This window comes from Aquarana catesbeiana, linkage group LG03 (assembly GCF_042186555.1).
Source record: "Aquarana catesbeiana isolate 2022-GZ linkage group LG03, ASM4218655v1, whole genome shotgun sequence".
Classification (NCBI taxonomy): Eukaryota; Metazoa; Chordata; class Amphibia; order Anura; family Ranidae; genus Aquarana; species Aquarana catesbeiana.
The window spans coordinates 311,339,169-311,357,450 of record NC_133326.1 but is presented as its reverse complement, the minus strand read 5'-3'; the positions used below and the strand labels follow the sequence as shown (position 1 = coordinate 311,357,450).

The following is an 18,282-nucleotide window of genomic DNA, read 5'->3' as shown; positions in this document are numbered from 1 at the left end:
CTTCAAATCAGCACGTGCTGAGAAATGTTCCTACATCAAATATTATCAGGGAAAGAATTTTATAGGGCTGACTCCATACAAGACAAGCCTGTACAGCAGTGTTCCCCAAACCAGCGCCTTGTGAAAACACATCAGACTCACAGGTCTCTGGAATGTTCCTTGGGGCAGCCTCAAACCCGGTGACTGAACGCCTGCTGCATGATACGCTAGTCTAGTATAACCATCCGATAATACATACTGTACGTATTTGGCAGCTTATTACCAAGTGAAGGTTGTCTAATTTATCAAATGTCTACAGTTTATTTTTACTTCTTGCAAAGTGTCAAATTTATCATGCCTACTTTTATTTTTTTTTTTAATATATCTCTTTAAATCTAAACTCCAGGCAAACCACTGAATAGCACATATATGAGAGATTTACCTGCCAAAGGATTTGTATTTCTGATCATTCAGTCCTGAGGTTTAGCTTTGCCCCACAATGCAACTCTGTCTGTCTATCAGAGAATGGAATCTGACTTTTCTTTGTTGCAGCTTCACTCACTTAAAGAGGAAGTAAAGCCTCTTGAAAATAAAATAAATAATACACCCTGCAAAACAAAGGCATAATGGGCTAGTATGCATAGCATACTAGCTCATTATGACTTACTTACTTGAGATCGAAGCCCCCGTATCGCCCCTCGTTCGCCTCCTCCGACGCCGCTATCTATCCCAGAGTGACTTGCGGGTATCGCGGCTCCGGCGCTGTGACTGGCCGGAGCCGCGATGACGTCACTCCCGCGCATACGCGCTGGTGCCGCCACTAACGGCATGATCGGCGTTCGAAACGACACGCTCAGTGCGCCTGCGCCCAATGTCTATGGCGCATGCACCGTAGACATCGGTGCTGCTATTTCTACAAATATCTCCTAAACCTTTTAGGTTTGGGAGATATTTCTTGCACCTACAGGTAAGCCTTAATCTAGGTTAAAGTGGTTGTAATTGGTTTACAACCACTTTAAGCCTAGTACACACTACTCATGTCAAACCGCTGTACTAACAATCTGATGTTAGTACAGCAATCTCCCCTGCTGTGCTATTGTGTTCTGACGGGGGGGGGGGGGGGAGCCCAACCGCCAGAACACTCCGGTCAGTGCTCTCAGCCATTGGCTGACAGCGCTTAACGGAAGCTGCTTGGTAGACCATTTTCGGTCATGACCCTTTGACAGAAGCCTGCTGAAGGGCCGACTTCTGCTGGACCAGCTGCCATACACACTGGTAAAATGTTGTCCAGTTTCTATGGAACCAGCCGATGTCGCCCAAAGTTCGGCCCGTGTGTACAAGGCTTTTACAGGTACACTCCCTACCCTCACTCTGACATGACAGTGAAAAAACAGCACACCAATGAGCATCTCTAGCACTCTGCTGTTTCAGACAGCGTGCTCCTTGCACTCCAGCACACCCGATTGGTTCCTTGTGCCAATTCGCCCTCATTCTCCAAGAGATTTGCTGTACACACTGTAAAGTAGACTGCTCAAGGCCAATACCAGGTGAAATTCAGGTATTACCAATCTTGCAAAAAAAAAAAAAGTAATAAATAATATAATTATGTAATAATGCTTTGCCTTGTATACAGTATCTGCCCAAGAGTTCAGCTCTAGGTGTGATAGTCATTAAACTGGACGTAAAGTCTTTTTATAAACTTGTACCTACAGGTAGGCTTATAATAAGGCTTACCTGTACAAACACTGCATGTCTCTTAAACTTGCACGGTTTAGGACAGTGATGGCAAACCTTGGCACCCCAGATGTTTTGCACCTACATTTCCCACGATGCTCAACTACACTGCAGAGTGCATGAGTATCATGGGAAATGTAATTCCAAAACACCTGGGGTGCCAAGGTTCGCCATCACTGGTTTAGGAGATATTTACACTGTATGCAGTCGGTGACGTCCCCATCTTTAGAGCTCTGTGCCATGGGAGTGACGTTATTGCGGCTCAAAAAAAAAAAAAAAAAAATCAGATGGCCGGAGTGCACGAACCGCGATGAGGATGGAAGCCCTGTCAGCGGTGACAATTGGGTCTGCAGGTAAAGTGAAAGCAAGTGTTTTCTGGGACAAACGTGGCATTATTCATGTGGATTCTACACAGTGGTGCCACTATCAACAGTGAATATTACGGTCCTGTTCTGAATGATGTGCATACGCGTCTGCGTAAAAAATGGACTGGTTTGATCACAAAGGGTGTCCCGTTTCCCCAGGACAATGCACAAGCTCATACAACTCACCACACTACATGCACATTACAGCAACTCGGCTGGGAGGTATTGCCACATCCCCTTACAGCCTGGACCTGGCTTTGAATCATTTCCATCTGTTTGGACCCCTAAAAAGAGTTCTTCAGAGGTCAGCATTTCAGTACTGATGACAAAGTGAAGCAGGCTGTCCTAGGATGGTTCAGGCATACTGACAAATCTTTCTATGCCAAAAGCTTTCCAGGCATTATTATTATTATTTTTTTTTAAGTCAGCAGCTACAAATACTGCAGCTGCTTGACTTTTAAAATATGGACACTTACCTGTCCAGGGCGCCCGCGATGTCCTCACCCGAAGCAGTCTGTCCTTCGGCTCTCAGGTGGAGATTCCGCCATCTTCGGTAAGGGAATCAGGAAGTGAAGCCTTGCGGCTTCACAGCCTAGTTCCCTAGCGTCCTCACTGGTCCCTGCTGTCTTCTGGGACATGTGTGTCTTCCAGAAGACAGTGGGGGGGGGGGTTTGGGGTCAGACATGGCGTAGATCGCCACGGAGCCTGCGGTTATCTATGCCCAGAAGTGGGAGCAAATACCTGGATTATACAGGCATCTGCTCCCTCCTGAAAGGTGCCAAATGTGACACCGGAGGGGGGGGGGGGATCCGAAAAGCAGAAGTTCCATTTTTGGGTGGAACTCCGCTTTAACAAATACTGAGATAAGTGTATAAATGTAGCAGGGGAGTATCTCGAAAAATAAATCCACTCCTTGAAATTTGTTCTTTTATAATATAAACTCAAAAGTCCCAGTTTCACTTGAACACCCCTCATCGTTTGTCTTTTAGTTCATGTGACAGGTACATTTTAAGATCTACTCTAAAAAGATCTAATTGCTACAGAATTAGAGGGCTGACATTTTGTCTTTTTTTGTCTACTAAGTAAATCATATAATACTGCATAAATCTCATTTTATAACTGAAACAAGGTATACTATTCCAGAATGTGCTACAATAGTACATACCATAAACTTTGGTAAAAGGAAACTGAAATTCTAGTTTACAAATACAGATTTTTTTTTTTTTTTATTAAAATGCAATATGAAATATTAAAATTTAGAAAATATAAATACTTACACTTGCAAGAGACCGGTCACCAGCCTAAAAAGGAAATACATCATGTTAATTAAAATCGAATAGAACTGCAAGCTTGTAGGTCACATGAAAACAGCAGCCTAAAAAGGTCAGGTCTTTTTTTTTTTTTGGAGCCTGGTGTGTTTAGTCACACTGATTTATTGATTAGATTACAGGCAATCAGTGGGGAGATCTCCGAACATCTCCTGCTTGGTTCTTGCCCACCCCAGAGAATCACTCCTGCTACAGAAGGAGTTTTCCCAGTCCTTATATTACCTTCTCCATTATATAAATTAAATTCAGAATCCAATAGGCAGTCCCTTAAACTCAAATGCAAAGATCTCACCACCGAAGTACTCAGGAGATCAGAAATGATTGCTTTTAATTAATAAAAATTAACATGTTGCACTGTGGACAGCAAGTGACTGTAATTTTATCATCTGTCTCCATTATCCATTTCCTCAAGATAGAAGTATCCCAAGTGGATTTGTCTCATGAGAAAGGAATCCAGTTATACTGCTGCTCATTCATCAGGCCTGAATCATCAAGAATGGAAAGTGACAAAAGCTCTGCTTTTTATTCCTTGCTTGTGTGATGGTATTAAAAAAAAAAAAAAAAAAAGGAAGAACTGTTGTACATCAGAGGATTAAAATTTCAACAGAACACAATTTTGTTACTGCATGCAGTTAATACCACTTCAGCTCTGAAAAGTTTACCCCCCCTCTTCATGACCAGGCCATTTTTTGCAATACGGCACTGTGCTACTTTAATTGACAATTGCGCAGTCGTGCAATGCTGTACTCATAAATTCCCCATAAATAGAGCTTTCTTTTGGTGGTATTTGGTCACCTCTGCTGTTTTTATTTTTTGCGCTATAAAAACAAAAAATAGACAATAAAAATAAATAAGATTTCTTTATAAAATTTAGGCCCATATGTATTCTGCTACATTATTTTGGGACAAAAAAATCCCAATAAGTGTATATTGATTGGCTTGCACAAAAATTATAGTGTTCACAAACAACGGGATAGATTTATGGCATTTTTATTTATTTTATTTTTTTTAATAGTAATGGCGGCGATCAGCGACTTATAGCAGGACTGCGATTTTGCGTCGGACAAATCGGACACAAACTTGGCACTTTTTTGGGGACCAGTTCTAAAAATATACACCGTCATTGTACTAATGACACTGGCAGGGAACTGGTTAACAGGGGCGATCAAAAGGTATGAATGTGTGCCTAGGGAGTGTTTACTAACTGTGGGGGATGTGCTTGTACTATGGGAAGGCAGAGATCAGTGTTCCTACTACAACAATTAAAGCCAAACTCCAGGTCACACTGCAGTTACAGCAACAGTTGTTTTTGTCTTTTGGGATAAAAGGTTTTACATGAATAAAAGCATGAAAGGATAAAGAATAATAAAAGAATCATTTGTAAGCACCCCTGTCAATGGTAAATGGTTTGTCCTAACACACTGCTACATTTTCAAGAGAGCTTGTTCTGTTGAAAATTAGACTTACTGGCTAGATCACCAGGTGAAACCAAAGCAAAAGAAAGCCTAAAAAAAGAAAAAAGGAATGCAGCCACCACATCTAAGACCTGGTAAGCAAAAAAAAAAAAAAAAAAAAAAAAAAAAGTTTGCTTATGGGTTTAATAAGACTTTAAAAGGTGGGCTGAGAAGCCAGGTTGTTCTCTAGAGATTACAATAACTTAATTGCTAATTTGATTAAGACACTTTTTGTACTTATTTTTTTCTGTTGGGCTCAGGAGTGGAACTAAAGCCACATCCGCATTCTTTGGATCCCAGTGGAACAATTTTGCCTTGAAGAACCTCAATTATTTATCCAAAAGAGCTCGAAGGATAGACATATATACATATTTTTATTAGCTAAATATTATACTTAAGTTACAAAAGTATTAAAGAGACTAGTATACGGCAGAGATCATTTTTACAGTATTAAGAACTGGAAGAGTTTATTATGGCATCTGCTTACCCAGAATTTTAAGGCGTTTTTAATTATACCACTGAATAAAAGTCGTAAAAAAGGATATTGGTTTTGATGACTGGTTTTACTGTTTGTTTTAAAGCAGGGCTCCTCAAAAAACAGTTCACTCAAACGTTCCCTTCCCACAAGCACATTCATCCTTTGGCTCCATGCACACTGAAGCTCACAAAACCGCCTTTTTTGTGTCAGTTTGAGCATTTTTTTTTTTTTTTACAGCCCATAAACTTCCCTCTATGTTATCCTATGTGTCCATGCACACATGGATGTTTATCAGCAGTGGAGTTTATGGGCTGTTGTCTGAACATCCTAAAATCGCGTTCAGGAGCTGTTTTGCTGACCACAAAAAAAAAAAAAAAAAAAAAAAAAAAAAAAAAAACCCGAAACGTGCATAAACACTGATAAACACTCAAAAACGTGCCTCACCAGTGTTTAACGTTTTTGATCCATTGGGGGAAAAAAAAAAAAAAAAAAAAAAAAAAAAAAAAAAAAGCTAAAAACGCGGAAAGCCCCAAAAAAACACTAATAATCACCATTGCAAAAACGTTAAAAAAAACCATTGAAAAACACTGCAAAGCTACTATCCTTTTTTATAACATTATTTTAACGTCCAGTGTGCATGAGGCCTTTCCTTTTAATAGTGCTTTGTACTAATGGGTGGAAGTGATTTGTGCGCAGAAGGCTTACCAATACAGTTGGTGTTACAAAAGTAAGACAAGGATTTTCCATGCCGCCATAAGGAAATGATGGTGGTAAAATAAGCAGATCGTATTTTTCCCAAACATAAGGTCCAACCAGATCTTCTGCACATTTCAACATTTTCTCTGTCTAAAGTTTAAAAAAAAAAAAAAAAAAAAAAAAAAAAGAGGGGGGAAGGAAGAAGAAGTTGTATTAAAAAAAAAAGAGGAAAAATAATAACAAAAAAGGAAGCGTACAGTATGTTTGAGTAAGTTAAAAACATCAAATATTACAATATAAAATCAGTTTTTATTGCTTAGGATAGATTCACTTTAAAAAGACTACAAAAAAAAAAAAAAAAAAAAAAAAAAAAAAAAAAAAAAAAAAAAAAAAAAAAAAGGGATGATGTAAAAAATATATATTTTACTCAGCTGTATTCTTTAATATGGATTTAGTATTCTTACATCCAGCCAGCAAGTGCAGCTTTAAGGTCCTTTCTATGTTTTAACTTGGTCTCCACTTCCTTTGTTCACAGAGCTCAACAGCCAAAGCGGACATTTGCACATATATTAGTAAATAAATCAAAGCAAAACTTCGCCCCTTCATTGCTCCTCCCCTTTTAGTTACAGTATCCCTGAGATTGAAGGCCCTATTACTTCTGCATGGAAATCAGTGGGACATCATATGTGCAGTGATTGCACTTCATTGGTAAACTATAGACATTCCAGTGTCAAAACATGTTGCTGCAGTTAAAACATTTAGAAGAAAACCCACTAGAACAAGTCATTTATTAACGGACGTAACAACCATCATACTATTTGAAAACATGTTGTGGAGGGATCGACTCATACTTGTGAAGTTTGGTCTGCAGGAGAAAAAAAAAAAAAAAAAAAAAAAAGCAAGACTGAACCCACAATATGCACAGTAAGACTGGCCCAAGGGTGTATAACAAGCTCACCTGCATATCAGATATCAAGATGCAATGAACCAAGAAAAAAAAAAAAAAAAGCACACCAGCACAAATTACAGGTTTTCCAGGTTGATGCTACAGTAATACTTTTTACTGCGCATGCACAGTTCGGATACCCTTAAAGTGGTTGTAAACCACAGACATGAAATATGAACAAAGCATATCCTTCTATAGTGTGCACTTGTCTCAATCCAGAGAGCTAAGCATCATTTCTGTCTGCCATCAGCAGGAGTTAGTTCTGATAAGTTTTTTTTGACAGCAAGAGATAGGTGACAGGGTAGGGATATCCAACACACAGCCTGTGATTGACAGCATCAATTCTGTTCCTGTTTGAAGGGGGGGGGGGGAGTGTCCCTTCCCTCCAATCAGCTGCCAAAGCTCTCCTCACTGAGCTCTGCAATGTGAATTTTCAGCTCTCTGCGCACGTTTTCTAAAAGCTCAGACAAGCTTTATAAATTCTGCACTAGGATGTAAAGGAGAAAAATGCTGATAAACAGGAACAACTTAATTGTACGGATTGGTCTCATATCTGTGTATCACCTGAGGCCAGTCACTTTACTGGGTTTATTTAAGGGTTTACAACCGCTTTAAAAAGGAATCCTGTACCTGTAGGAAAATCTGAAGACTGCCATGGCGGACTTCCTTCTAAAACTACTAGTTGCCGTCTTTTCTCTAGTTTAAATACTTTTAAGACACAGCCCTGGAAAAAGCATTAAATATATAAAATAAGATCAGGAAAGCCAGAATAAGACTGGATACCTTTTTCTCTGGAAAGGCCACCCTGCGATCCTCCTATTCTCATCTATTAAGACTTCTCCCACTGCAGTCTACAATGCATGGTACTTTCAGGTATTGAAGAGCATTTGACGTCTTCCCCCTGTGGTCAGGTCTATCATCGCTAGAACCAAGTACTGTCACTTGATCAGGGTAATAACCTTTCTCAGATTTTACACATCACTCATTCGAATGCCAGCTGTGGAGGTGGAAGGCATAGCAGCAGACTGCTAGTAAAGTGGAAAAAAAAACCTTTGCTAGGGAGTGGCCTTTCCGGTGACAATGTCACTATGTCCTTTATGGTGATAATGTCTCATTACATTAACAAATGACTTCACCTTGGAGGCTAGTTTATAAAACCTGGAGAGAGAAAAACCTATATATATTTGTTCTTACACCACAAACACTCATTTAATGCTGTGTTCACCCATGACTCCAAATGAACTCAGCATTAGGAGTTTTCTTGTGAGAGCACATAAACCGCTTTCCTTCAGACTCTCTTTCCCATGAATTTAGGGACCTTCCCACTATAGCATTGGGGAATAAGTCATTGACCTGATTACAGAGCCATTTGCGCCTGCTGCTATCATTCTACCCAATGAGGACCCGAGACAGCGGCTTGAGCTGCTATGCTCGGTCTCGTCGCTGGAAAGATGGGGTTCAAGTAAGTAAAAAGGGGGGCTCGGGGGGGGGGGGGGGGTGCTGCAGCACAGAAGGTTTTTCACCTTAATGCATTAAAGGTGAAAAACACAGACTTTACAACCCCTTTAAGTACTGTGGCTACTCTTCCAAAAAGTGGGCGTGTCCATGACAGAACCCCATGAAGGAAGCCACTGCTCTCCAAAAAAAAATCAATGCTGTGTGCCTAAAGTTTGCAAAGAGCACCCTGGTAAACTGCACAGCTACTGAGAAAAGGTTTTGTGGACTGAAGAAACAAAGAAACAAAACTTGCATCATTTGGGAAGAATACTCAAAGCCATGTATGGTGCAAAAAGGGCACAGCTTACTAACATCAAAAAACATCATCATTGTAACACTGAAGTATGGTGGAAGGATCATGATTTGGGCTTGCCATCATGGAGAGGAAAATGAATTCCCAATTTTATCAAAATATCCTAGAGGATAATGTCAGAGTGGCTGTCGGCCAGCTGAAGCTTAGTAAAAGTTGGGACAATGACCCTAAGCATCAAAGTCATTCCACCACAGACTGGCTTCAGTAAAACAATATGCAGTCTTGGAGTGGCCCAGTCAGAGCCCAGACCTTAAACCCATAGAGATGCCGAAGAATGACCTCAAGAGAGCCTTTCACACTAGACATCCTACAAATGTGTCTGAGCTGAAGCAGTTTTGTAAAGAGGAATGGTCAAAAATTTCTCCTGAACGTTGTGAAGGTCTGATCCAGAGCTACCAAAAAGCTTGCTGTCAAAAGGAGTTTCGACCAACTATTAGCGCTGAGGGTTCACTTACTTTTTCCTTTAGCACTGTGAAGGTTTAAAGGGTGTGTTCAATAAAGACATGAGAAATTAGAATTGTTTTTGTGTTATCAGCTTAAGCACATTGTATTTGTCTATTGTTGTGACTTAGATGAGGATCAAATCACATTTTACGGCAAATTACAGCAGAAAGCCAGTTAATGCTGAGGGATTCACCCGTTTACAGGGTTTAACTATATGCACAAAACCAGATAAACAAAAACTTGGTAAACATGGGACAAGGACTCCGGAGCTCTACTTGCTTGCTGAAAATAGGAATTTAAGGATATTTCGAATTTTAACATTTACCTGAAAAACTAAAACATTTTTAATCTGAACCACGATAAAAAAAAAAAAAAAAAAAAAAAAAGAAAGAAAAGAAAAGAAAAAGAAAAGAAAAAAAAAAAACACCCCACACATACAAAACCAGTATACATTCTTTTGCACTTCTTTTCATCACTTGAACTTAAAGCGTATCTAAACTTAAAAACAAAAATGTAATATACTGCAGCCTACCAGTCCTTAGATTATGTGCCTGCATTTATTTTTCATATATTTTCAAATAATTGTGCGATATGGGGGGTGGGGAGTCATGGCTGCCACCAAGGCTAGACGTCAAAATGTCTGCCTCAGTTTATCACCAATACATAGGGGCTGATATGATTAGTAGTTTATATAAAAAAGGAAGCCAAGGATGTTTGCGCTTTTCGTTTCATGGTTTAGTTATGCTTTAAAGTGGTTGTAAACCCTTACAAAACCACTTTACCCTACAGGTAAGCCTATAATAAGGTTTACCTGTAGGTACTGGAAATATCTTCTAAACCTGCAAGGTTTAGGAGATATTTACCATATAAGCTTGCGCCAACATCGGCGCATGCGCACTGAAGAAAGGGCATGATCGTGCAGTTTCTAAAGGGCCCGTGGCGTCACGAGACTCCGGCCAGTCAGAGAGCCGGAGTCCACGGAAGGAAGAGGGATGAAGATGGACGTGGCCACCAGCGGGGACATCGTGGGCTTCGTTTGCAGGCAAGTGGCACATAATGGGCTAGTATGTGATGCATGCTAGCTCATTATGCTCCTACTTTGCAGGGAAGCAAAGAGGAAGTAAAACCCATCAGGATTTTGCTTCCTCTTTAACCTTGAATAACAGTATAATAATTTTTCTCAGCAAGGTCATTTTATAAATTGGTGCATCTTTGGCACATTTTTACAAGATTAAATCACTGCATGTAAAGTGAAGTATATACAACCAACCTCCGCAAACTCATAGACAGAAGCCTCTAGCAGCTCCTTCTCGGTCCATATTGTCGTTCTGGGGCCAATCTTCCTGTGAAGATAAAAAAAAAATTAAGACATATTTTAAAGCCACCCAAAATTGGTTCTTTTCAAGGCAAAAAAAAAAAAAAAAACTATATGCATAGTAAAAGTGCTAAAAAAAGCATAAAATAAGTACACACCCATTTGAACTATGAGGGCTGCCACCGATTACCTCCTAAAATTGCTAAACTAATATTCCAATCCACTGGCTTTACAAGTCACTATCCTGGGACAAGAAAGTGGTTCAGAATAGGTCAGAATAAAGTCTGAACTCCTTATCTGCATTCTTGTCCCAGGTAATGACTCCAAGTATTGAAAAGGATGACAGCTCAGCAATCTACATTTGAAAAAAGGTTGTGGGTCCAAAATGTTAAATTCTTCTCTAGACCTCCTGACTGTATGCAGTGCTGTAGATTACATACTCCAAATCGTCTCCCACTCGGTATGCTATGCTGTAGATTCTATACCCTAGGTTGTTCTACTCTGCACACTAAACGTACATTACATACTATGGACTGCTCAAGTATGTATAATGTGCTGTATGTCACATACTCTAAACTGTCACACTGTTTTGGAAAAAACATTCTATTCCAGTGTCATTTTCACATCTTATGTGAAGTTATATATGTTACATACTCCAGATCATCCCCACAACATATTTTTGCTCATATAATTAAAAGATATCACATGATTAAATTTTTACAACAATCAAAGACAAAACAGGTCATTGGACAAGCCATACAACCTGCAGGTCAGATGTTTCTCTTATGCGTTTAGCTAGGAACACTGGATATGCTACACATGTTTATTAGGAAAAAAAAAAATGAAGAAAACACGTGTGCGGACAATCCTTCTGCCCTACAAGTGTAAATTAATCATTAAAGAATATGTAAACTCCCAACATTTCATATTCCTGATATGTGCCTGCTGTACCATGTACTTGTATGGGAAAAAAAAAAAAAGTGTCCCGTTCTCTTTGTATTGCTTCCTACATGTAAAATCCCTGGTATTCCTGCCAGTCCCTCTGCTTTACTATTAAAAACTGACCACACTAAAAAAGGAACAATTCACACTATGTGCAGTGACAGACATTTTACCGCATTGTACAATGTCTGTCACTGCAGGGACAATCCTATGTGTCCCATTCACACTGCAACGCAGCGCTGAGATAAAATGCATACATGCTGCATGTTATCGTGGCACACTGGCCCAAATCGCACTGCAATATCAGTGAATGAAGTGAAGAAAGCTCACCACAGAAAAAATAAAAAAAATAAAAAAAAAGGAGGAAGGGGAGCAGTGCGATGTGATAAAGCGTGCACCACACTACCTCCTAGTGCAGCCAGAGTGGTGAATCGCTCATGCTGCTCTGCGTAACAGTGTGAATTGGCCCTAAGCAGGAGAGTACAGCCTGGTCAGTTCTCTAGCTTTGATGGGAACTCCGCCTGTTCTGCTCCATTGATCAGAGTTGTCCTGACATGGGCCCACCCCAAAAAACAGCCTTTCACTGGGAAGACAAGTGTACGGTTGTGTCTCCTACCCCAGCCCCTATGCAGCTGTGAACAGAGAGAATCACTTTTTTTTTTTTTTTAATAAAGGAAGAAGAAGGGGGAAGAAGGGGGGGGGGGGGTTATTAATATTAGTAATATTTTTATACACAAATGTTTCGCCTTTCATTTATATTTTAAACAGAATGGGTTGTTTTAGAAGGTGAGGGTTTACAATCACTTTAAAGCCAAAAAGTTAAAAAAAAAAAAAAGCTGGAAGGTGAAACAATGTTTAGTAGTTAGATTACCTTCCTTCTAAAGCTCCAACAACCAGGGCTATGAGGTAGCTTGGTATTGGCACCTAATATAAACAAAATGGAGTGTTACATGAATAAGTGAACTTAGTACATTAGGTCTTGGCTAGTCTAGGAGTCAAATACGTGCCAGATGACAAATTTACAAATAATTAGTCTTCAAAAGCAGTCAGACCATTTAAATAGCCACCTGTGCATTAAATATTCTCATTCATAACACATTTGGCTTTCATTTTATTCAACAGAAAATCCCTGCGTCAGTAACATTTGCCATATTTATTGTATGTAACAAGCCACCAGGACCAATGTGCTTTGTACATTCACAGACTGCAGATGTTAAATTACTGATTTAAAAAGTGTATTTAAACCCAAAAATGAAATATAATGCAGATTACTAGTGCTCCCCCCCCCCCCCCACAAGCTTCTTTGCTTTACTTGAACTTCATAGTCTTGCAAATAACACCCTTCCCATCCTCCACTGTATCTATAGAGGAAGCCATTGTTGACACCCTGAGCCTGGGTTCACACTGCCCGCGACTTACGTTCGACTTTGAAGTCGGACCCCAGCGTGACTTCGGCACAATTTGCAAGCAACTTTTTTAACAGAAGTCAATGCAAGTCGGACGACAAGTAGTTTAGGAACCTTTTTCTAAGTCGAAGCAACTCAAGTCACACAGTTTACATCGGTTCCATTGCACTGAATGGGGTCCGAATTCTGATGCGACAAGTGCTCCAAAGTCGGCACGATTGTCGATTCAGCGTGAACTGGGCCTAAAGCTGCTCTCCTAGTACAAGCTCCAAACATATACGTATATCCTAATTTTTGTAGTAAATAAGCAAAAAAAGGGGAACATCTACATTTTGCTTGAAGCGATAAATCTTCCTCTTCTTGTCATTTGGATCAAGGAAATCCCCATCGTTAAGAGCACTCATCAGTGCCACTAGTTCTTTGGGAATGGAAACCTGATGGAAAAAAATTAATAAAATTAGCCGCAATACTTTATGGTATACAGTAACACATTTTGGGATTTTTGAGCCAATAGCATATTCAAAATGTTACATTTGTATTTTGTAACAAACCTGACTATAGTAGGTGAATTTCACACCAGGGGTATCTTGACAAGGAATTATTGTTCTGCAATGTGTAGCCTGAAAGATACAAAACATGAGGAAATTGTGACAAAGGCAGTTGAATAAAATGGATGCTGGCATTTAACTGTGATGCCAAAGAGGTTTCATTATGTACATTGCACAAAAAGTAAACAAAACATGCCCATTTAGTTAAAGCTTCAAAAATGAAGAAAATCCATCAAAAAATAAATACCACACACAGTCCAGTTTCTGTGCCCAAACCAGACAGACAATCTGCTTAGCAATGTAACAAATAGAGTGGTTATAAAAACTGGATGGATGGCAACCCTAAAGTAGAGCCTTCAATTGCTTAGCTTTTGGTACATCTGAAAAGAGATTGCATGATCAAGCTGTACTGTGTGTGGCCATCTTTAGGGTTTGCCTTGAACACACAGGTACATGAATCTAGCACTGGAAATTAACCAGACATGTCAAATATGCCTGGGGTCCAATTAATTTGACCATGAAGCAAAGCATTATCTTAGTATATTCCTTCTTCTCTTGCCACCAGGGCTGCGGTCAAATTTGATGCCTGCATATGATATTGATGGTCATTTATTTAAAAGAGAGAATCAATGCACAACATTAAAGCATATCCAAACCCAAAAAAATTTATATATTGCAGCTTACTAGTCTTTATATATAGGGCTTCATTTGTTTTCTTTTTTACCTGGCAATCCTGTAAATAACACTTCCTGCCCCCAAGCAGCTACATCGCTCCTCCACTAGGTCTATGGCGGGAGCCATGGATATCATCCTAGGCTGCAAGCGTGTCCCTATCTCTTTATCTCCATTACATGGAGGCACGGCAATTGGTGGTTTGGACATGGTATTTCTGGCCAGATCATTTGTGTTTTCTAAAAATTACTTAGTTTGGAAAAAAAATAATGCAACCACAGCATCCAAGATCTGTAAGCTGCAAAATATTGCATTTTGTTCTTGTGCTTAGTTATCCGTAAAAAAAAAAAAAAAAAAAAAAAAAATCAAAGTTGAGTTACGAACAAGCTACTGCATCACTATATATCACCATAGAATATATTTTTTTTGTTGATTATATATAGATTTGTACAGACTGATAAAATGATCTTTTATAGTATCCTCTTAATACTTAAGTCAATTTCCTTTTCACCCACCTGCCCTGGCACCCCATTAAATAGCTCGGAGGTGGGAAGGGAGGATTGCCGATCATGTAACTACTGTCACAACAGTCACATGATTAGAAGCTGGTCTCACCAGATACTGATCTTTACTCTGGACTGAGAGCCATCTTAAACATCATCTGCTCAGAGATGCAAATGTGTGGCGTGTCAGCATTAATACCCACCCTTTTGCCACTGCAAATGTGTTGGGTGATCAGAAGAGGGTTAATACAGGATTCTTCCATGACAGCTGTCACAGAGTATGCTGTTTTTTTTTTTTTATAAATCAAAGCCAATCGCTGCTTTTTTCCTTGTCAACAGCTTCTCTGTAAATGAAAACTTCCATAGGAGGTCCTGATTAAAAATGCAATATCATTTTTAAAAGAACACAATTCCCACTGTTACACATAGCTGGTTCCAATCGTTTTTATTTATTTCTTAAGGCACAATTCTAGTAGTCCTGCTTTATCACCTATAGCATTTTGCTTTTTCACCTCTAGAGGTCACTAGTGGCAAATCTGAACGTGGACACATCTTACTATTCCAACAGCAATGAAAAGCACTGCAAAGAGGTGTTAAACACATCTACTGTCCAAACACAATCCACTTATTTTTTTTGTGCTGGTTACAAATTAGAAATTTTTAAAATTTACAAATATTGTTCATATGTATTGGTTACTAGATGCATGTAATCTGTCCAGGCCCTAACTGCAGCTTTGAGCTCCCAGCTGAGCACATTTTGGTCTCGGGCAACAAACTCGGAGAACTATTTGCAGACTTCAAGGCCGACTTAGATTCTTTGGCAGCAGCACATTGAGGGAGCCCTAAGAAGGGAAATAGATCAGGTCACTCAGCAATTGTGTGTTTTATATAACTGGGTGAGGTAAGCCTCATACATACGATCGGATTGTTGGCCAACAAAACTGGAATTTTGTCCGAAGGGCGTTGGCCCAAATTTATCTTGCATACACACAATTGTTGGCCAACAATTACGAATGTAGTGAAGTACTATGTTGTTTTTCAGCTCTTTAGCGCTACCCTTTGGGCTCCTTCAGCTAATTTCGTGTTAGAAGTTTGATGAGTGTTGATTCGCGCTTTTCATTTCGCACTTTTCAGTTAGTTTCTGAACAGCCATTCGTCAACCAGACATGTTGTGGAATCGGAGGAGATAACGTGTTATTTATTATTGGCCTTGGAGTTATTGCTTTGATATTATTTTTTTGGTTGAATAATGATTTGATATATTTTCTATATTTTTGGATGCATAGAATGCACGTTTTGGTTAAGTTATATTGGCAGATAGCATGTCTAATTTTATTTTTCTTTTTTTATTTCACAATAAAAAAAAAAAAAAAAAATAATTGTGGAGAATGCTATGTGTTTTACTTCAAATGACAGTTTGGGAGAAGGCAGTTACATTTTAAAAAAATACAATGTAAAATTAACAAGGGACACCAACATAGTTGTATCTTTAAATGTGTACCAAAAAAATTGCGCCTTGTGGTGATGAGAACATATAAACAAACAGCTGCCCCCTTTAAAGTGAACGAATCACTGGAACTGTGCGAAATTATAAAATAAAGAATAAGGCGTTATACATGTTCATAAAAAAACTGTCACAAAGAAAAACACTGCATCAAAGTCAAATGTGCACATTAATGAGAAAATAAGCAAGCATAAAGTCCATAAGTGAATAAATCCCAACACCAAAGCGGAATACTCTGAGATAAAACTTCTAGATCTTCCACCACGAGTGCTTAATATGAAGATGGCCACTTACCAGAGCTGTTTGACCCCTTTTTACAGGATGGTCAAAAAACACTTTGGGAACACCTGATTGGTTCCACTAATGACATGAATCCACTCCAACGGCCACTCAGGAAGGAGCTAGAATGTAAAAAATGGCTCCACAGGAGACACAGATGAAAGTCTCATAGTGTAGTAATTTTTAATAGAATAAAAACAGCAGCAATAAACTCACATGTGATAGTGCCTGGCCTGGCTCTAGGTGTAAACAGCGTGTGTGAGTCAACTGATCCTTGGGGGTAGCGTGCGTTCCACGTCTCACTCCGAAGGTGCAAAGCCTGGTGTGGTGTATCAAAAAATGGACCCGGAAATGACGGATCCTCCGCTCCGACATATGTTTCGCCATGAATGGCTCTTCAGAAAGTGATGTCATGCCACTTCCTGCTTGCTTTTATGTGAATGGAAAGGCTGCTATTGGTGGGGCTCCTCCAAAATAGAGGAGGAGAAGGCAAAAACATAATACAGAATCTGCCTCTAGGGAGCGTCGATGCACACACGCTGCCCACACTGCACATAAATAGCTAACCTTACAAAGGGATCAATCAATAAACTAATACATACAATGTATTTGTGGTCAACCATCACCTAAACAGTGATAAATGAACTATTTGGGTGCATGGATGCAAGTTAGAGCTGAGTAAGGTCACATGGGTGTATTGAGGCTTGAAGGAAAAAATTAGGACAGCACCATCTAGTGGTGAATATCCAGATGACTGAAATAACCATGCCTCTAATCTTCTATATGAAGGAGACAGTTGGGACAGCACCTTCTAGTGGTGAAAATCCATATTGCCAATACAATCATGCCTATACTAACAGATCAAAAAAAAAAAAAAAAAAAAAAAAAAAAATTATATATATATATATATATATATATATATATATATATATATATATATATATATATATATATATATATATATATATATATATATATATATATATATATATATATATATATACACACACACACACACTACACAAAGACCGTTTATATAATATCAATAAAAAAAAATTCTGAAAGTACATTAAACTAAAGAATAGGTATTAAGATAGAAACCCTGAGAAACCAGGGCTCTAATCTAAAAAAACAATCTTGCTAAAAACAGATATATTAATGCATCAATAATCAGTTAAAAAAAAAAAAATTTAGATCAATACCGATGTTTAATCCCAAAGGCTGGAGAGATTGAAGTCTATATATCCACTGCGTTTCCATCTGCGACACTTTTTGGTCATGGCCGTTCCTCTCCAATGCTGGCAAACCCCATTATTGCCCCAGAACCTGAGTAAGGAGGGGTCCTTATTGTGCATTAACCTGAAGTGGTTGGATACATTGTGGTGTTTGAACCCATTTCTTATTTTATCTATATGTTCTCCCACTCTTTTGGCCAAGGTTCTAGCGGTCCTGCCAACATATTGGAAATTGCATGGACACATGGGTAGCATATCTGGTGTAGCAGGTGATGAACTGTCTAATGTCCCTAGTAATTCTGCATGCTTTGCATCTCTTACATTTATAGAACCCAGTGCGGTCCAAAAAAGTGTGTGTGTGTGTGTGTGTGTGTGTGTGTGTGTGTGTGTTTCTTAGGGGGCCGGATGACATTTTTGGCAAACATATTGCATAACTCTGGGGCTCTTCTATAAATAAACTTAGGTTTGTTGGGAAGGATCTTTCTAAGGGTTTGGTCTTTTTGTAATATTGCCCAGTAGGTTTTAATTATCCTTTCCACCTCTTTATAGTGGAGATTAAACCCTGAAACAAATGCCAGGTTGAATTGGTCCCCTGCTGAGTCCCTGACTTTTGGTCTCAAAAGGGTAAGGCGATCAATTTGCCT

The 18,282-nt window shown here is 39.1% G+C and overlaps 1 protein-coding gene across 2 annotated transcripts in view; it reads right to left on the bottom strand.

The window, feature by feature from the left end:
- The window catches only part of LTA4H (leukotriene A4 hydrolase), an 81,334-nt gene that overhangs the window by 39,082 nt on the left and 23,970 nt on the right, over window positions 1–18,282 (bottom strand). The window contains exons 1-7 of one of the 2 annotated variants that reach the window (XM_073620275.1): window positions 16,419–16,468; window positions 13,449–13,517; window positions 13,227–13,331; window positions 12,363–12,415; window positions 10,505–10,577; window positions 6,044–6,184; window positions 3,356–3,379 (exon numbers count right to left, since the gene is read on the bottom strand). In XM_073620275.1, the coding sequence (XP_073476376.1) occupies window positions 3,356–3,379; window positions 6,044–6,184; window positions 10,505–10,577; window positions 12,363–12,415; window positions 13,227–13,301 (366 nt within the window). In that variant the 5' untranslated portion in view covers window positions 13,302–13,331; window positions 13,449–13,517; window positions 16,419–16,468. Of the gene's footprint in view, window positions 1–3,355; window positions 3,380–6,043; window positions 6,185–10,504; window positions 10,578–12,362; window positions 12,416–13,226; window positions 13,332–13,448; window positions 13,518–16,418; window positions 16,469–18,282 lie in introns of those variants that run through there. The other variant, XM_073620274.1, reaches the window with a different exon arrangement.